The sequence below is a fragment of the Papilio xuthus genome, unplaced genomic scaffold (assembly GCF_000836235.2).
Source record: "Papilio xuthus unplaced genomic scaffold, Pxut_1.1 DF828177.1, whole genome shotgun sequence".
Classification (NCBI taxonomy): Eukaryota; Metazoa; Arthropoda; class Insecta; order Lepidoptera; family Papilionidae; genus Papilio; species Papilio xuthus.
In genome coordinates, this window is record NW_013530472.1 from 5557778 (window position 1) to 5562581 (window position 4804).

Consider the following 4804-nt stretch of genomic DNA (forward strand, 5'->3'; position numbering starts at 1 on the left):
TCAGTATCATACAACTAAATACAAGTGATAGTTTAATACCTTCACAGTTGGGAATTGTCAGCTGTCGGCTCAAATCTCTTCTCTGTATCTTGTCATTTGTTGTGTGTGTACTTAAGGATGGCCGCGATTTGTTTTTATTAGTGTTTAAGATAAATAAATTTTAAAATAATAACTTTTTTCTTTATTTTTACATTTTTAACTGCATGTTTATCTATCCCCAAATTATTATTTTAAATAAGTACTTGTTACTATTACGAGTACTATGATGTATACATGACATAGAAGAATTTTAAATTCTTTCTAAAAACACTCTCGCTACAACAATGTTAAATATATTAAAGTTATAAAACAAAGTAGCTTTTCGTGACCTCTGTTTGCTTCTATTTTGTGGCGAACCGCGAAACAGATTGAAATCCGGTTTTTGTCATCATAAAGGTAGGTATTTCAGGATAGTTTATGTATCTATTTCATTATAGTTAACTTTAGCCTACATGAATAAATAGCGTTCCTCTAAACACCTTAAATTTTAGTTTTTTGGTTTACCTAGCTTGAACTATTAAAATTTAAGAGAATTATATCTCAAAAGCCTGAATCGAGCAAGCATTTAGTATAGATTAAGGTTACATTTCACACTGTAATATTATTCAAACAAATAATTTGTAAGACATCGCGATCACAAACAATAAGCGCTAACAAAGAACCGGGTCGCGGCCCGGATGCGGATGTTTATACTTGGTTCCTGCTAACAGAGGGGACACATCATCGGGAAAGGTACTACTCGTACTGAAATTATGGAAAAGAACCAGTCCTATATGTGCTGCACCCGGACGAAGCCGAGGCGGGCGGCACTGGTATAGTCATATTGGGGGAGCAGAAAGTTAAAGTGTTTGTATCTCTATCCATCTATCTATCTTTGTATTATTATACGGATTTATACTTAATTTTTACATAATTTTTTTAAAAATATTAGCCGATTTTTGTTAATTTATTAATATTTCTTGAAACATACCAAGTAAGCTCTAGGCTTGTGATAGGATGTGGTTTATGAATATAGTCGAATGACGGGATTTGAACTCTCGACCACGTGATCGAAAATCCGTACCCTAAACCATTAAGTTATTGGCGTTCTAAAATAACAAGTCAGATATTAGTGTAAGTTTAACAGTGGTAGAGCCCGCTTTAACATCTTCGCTCGAATCGGCCCGGCTCGCCCGGTGAAATAACACGACCATACAGAAGACAGGCGTGAAGTGGAAGTAATTCCGCGTTTCATCTGACGAGTGTGCGTCCCGGAGGCCTTTAGTTCTCTTTCCCTTCCCACCCTTTTCCTTATAAGGAAAGGATGGGAAGTGGAAGTGGACTTTCCGGTTAAGAGGATGCATGGGAAGGGAAATTATTTTCTTTCTGTGCATCCTCTCCTCCGTCGATTAAAGGTAGGCAACGCATATGCAATTGCGTATGTCTATGGACAAAGGTCACTTCGCTACTTCAGCGATTTCAGGTGGCCGCTCGCTCGTTTGCCACCTTATGGTATAAAAAAAATCTATACAAAATGCTTGCTCGATTCAGGCTTTTGAGATATAATTCTCTTAAATTTTAATAGTTCAAGCTAGGTAAACCAAAAAACTAAAATTTAAGGTGTTTAGAGGAACGCTATTTATTCATGTAGGCTAAAGTTAACTATAATGAAATAGATACATAAACTATCCTGAAATACCTACCTATATGATGGCAAAAACCGGATTTTAATCTGTTTCGCGGTTCGCCAGAAAATATAAGCAAACAGAGGTCACGAAAAGCTACTTTGTTTTATAAAATTAATATATTTAACATTGTTGTAGCGAGAGTGTTTTAGAAAGAATTTAAAATTCTTCTATGTCATGTATACATCATAGTACTCGTAATAGTAACAAGTACTTATTTAAAATAATAATTTGCGGATAGATAAACATGCAGTTAAAAATGTAAAATAAAGAAAAAAGTTATTATTTTAAAATTTATTTATCTTAAACACTAATAAAAACAAAATGTATATCGCGGCCATCCTTAAGTACACACACAACAAATGACAAGATACAGAGAAGAGATTTGAGCCGACAGCTGACAATTCCCAACTGTGAAGGTATTAAACTATCACTTGTATTTAGTTGTATGATACTGAAGAGCTTGGCTTAACGCGACGTGCGCCTTAGTGTATGTAGCCGTGGCCAAGACCCAGCGAGCTGTAGCCTCCGTGGCCGCCGTAGCCTCCGCTGGAGCCTCCGTATCCGCTGTAGCCTCCGTATCCGCTGGAGCCTCCGTATCCGCTGGAGCCTCCGTATCCGCTGTAGCCTCCGTATCCGCTGTAGCCTCCGTGGCCGCCGGAGTAGCCGTGCCCGAGGCTGTACGAGACAACTCTGCGTGTGACGACGGGAGCCGAGACTACGTGTCCGCTGTAGCCTCCGTACCCGAGACCCTGACCCCCGTAACCGAGGCTATGGCCCCCGTAGCCGAGATTGTAGCCTCCGTAGCCTATGCTGTGACCTCCATAGCCAAGACCAAGTAGACCGCGCTTCTCATTCTTCTTCTCCTCTTCTGCGCCGTACACTGCGGCGACCAGGACTAACAAACACACCTGAAAATAGAAAAAAGGTATTATTAGGTATCGATAGAAAAGCTCTCATACAATCCGAATGAGTCAGGAGAATGTAGTTGAATGGTAGTTGTATGATGTAAGACAATGAACAATAGTTGACTTACGATAGCCTTCATGTTGCAGGAGTAGGTATTGCTGTGCCGGGGTGAGCAGGACACTGGATGCAGAGTCGGCGCTCGCGCAGCTTATATACGCCGGCAGTCGCAAGCGGGCGCGCAGCCCCTCTTCGCGGCGGGTGGCAGCGTCGGGGTGGATGCTACACCTTTCATTAACTCAATGACACAAGGCTCGAATGAAATTGTTTTCATAACAAACAGCACCTTCACGCAGTTAAGTCAAGTTACATTATTAAAAACACTATGATAATGTAAGAACGTATGAAATGGTACAACTGTGTACAGTAATATGCTTTGTTTTAATCAGGCCCGAGCAAAATAGAAATTTAATGCATACTTAAGAAAGAAAGACAAGTAAGTTTATTTTCTAGGTCGAATTTATAGGTAGACTAGCTGTCGACAACGAAACACTGCGCGTGAAATTAGTAAAAATACTTTTTTTAAGGGGACAAACGACACGTGGGTCGCAAAACATTAAATGATCCGACGCCCCTGAACATCCGCAACACCAGAAAAACCGCAGATGCGTTTAATTTAATTTGGGCACCTCGGTGAAGATATATATATGAGGCAAGGAGAGACAATTGCAATGTAGGTCCGTGTTCTATAATTATCAAAAGTGTTGACGTTAACAGAGGTAATATTATTGTTATGTGAACATGTTTAGATCAAATATCTTCGTCTCGGTCCACTGCATTATACAAGAGATCGCCAATCGCCACAACGTTGTGTTAGCTTTCCAACTTTCTGGCCGGTGCCTTTCCCGTGCCCTGGCCCTGTCCCTGTCTTGTCGAGCGTCTCGTGTTAAAGCCTAATAAGTAAGAATTAACTCATCTAGGAAGTAAAATAACTCAAATATAACACATACCATATAATGAGTCAAAAAAATAAAATAATTAATTACCAAAACTTACAAGGTTAAAAAACTTTTACTGATAAACAGTTGTACATCTCTATAAGAACTAAAGCACTTGTCTAGCACCGATATGTTCTAAAATGGCCTTTTCATAAATCTTAGGCTTCTAGGACTTCATGAACTATCATCATACGGCTATTACCGGAATCACTCAGTTGGGTAATATTTTTGTTGCATATAGTATAATATGTGGGTTTGTACATATGTAAGTTTCATTACGACCGCCTGAAGCCTAAACTACTGAACCAATTTTCGAGTATGAGGTGTCGTAGAGTACGTACGTACGAAGTTAGTCAGTTTTGTTGCTGTGACGTCATGCGTTTCCTCTGCGGCAACACTTGTACAATAGACGTCTCCTTAATTTCTTCAAAGATTATATATGCGGGATAACATTAAGTCAGTCACGCGAGCCCAGTGTGAGTTGGTTACCTTCACACATATCTTTGATTTTTTTGCAGATATGTGCAGGTTGCATCACGACATTTTCTCCCATGGTTGAATAAATGTACATAAGTAAATCGCAAAAAAAAAACACGGTGGTACAAGGCGGGACTTGAACCCAGTACCTGCAGTTCAAGTGCTCAACCCCTGAGCCACCGAAGCTCCAGGGGGGTATACATCGTCATCGAAGTAGCTGCAATCTGCTCGCTCTCATAAATAAGTTAATTTTGAAACTAAATCTATTGCTTACAAGTAATGACTCACTGATATTATAAAAGCTAACATATCCGCCCTAAGTACCAAGGTGGAGACCTAGATGTGTGCTAGCGGGTCGGGGCGGGTCGGTGCCGGCGCGCTGTATATAAAGAGCGGCGAGCGCAGCCACCTGCACTGTCTCTGCTCACCCCGCCGACACGCTACTTGACAATATGAAGGCTATCGTAAGTTATATCCAGGATTATATTCATAGTATTTAAAAGAACAAAATTCAAATATTTTTTTTGTTTTCTTCAATATTAATCTGCCCAGGAGCTATTAGGTTTTTCTACGCTCAGGCAATAAATGTCTTCATAGACATTTAACTAAAATAACTAAAATAAATTCCTTTTATTACGAGTAGTAAAATTTTGTCCCAATACGATTAGTGAAATGTATGAAATTAAAAAAAGGGAGAATAGTGAGAGTTTATTGATTGTG

The 4804-nt window shown here is 39.5% G+C and overlaps 2 protein-coding genes across 2 annotated transcripts in view; one reads left to right on the top strand and one right to left on the bottom strand.

The window, feature by feature from the left end:
* The window catches only part of CPH32 (cuticular protein hypothetical 32), a gene marked incomplete in the record, with an annotated part of 6097 nt that overhangs the window by 683 nt on the left and 610 nt on the right, over nucleotides 1-4804 (top strand).
* Nucleotides 1989-2786, bottom strand: LOC106113745 (keratin, type II cytoskeletal 2 epidermal-like). The gene is given in 2 exon segments (NM_001312635.1): nucleotides 1989-2614; nucleotides 2740-2786. Coding segments are annotated over 2 exon segments (438 nt in total). The 5' UTR covers nucleotides 2752-2786; the 3' UTR covers nucleotides 1989-2188.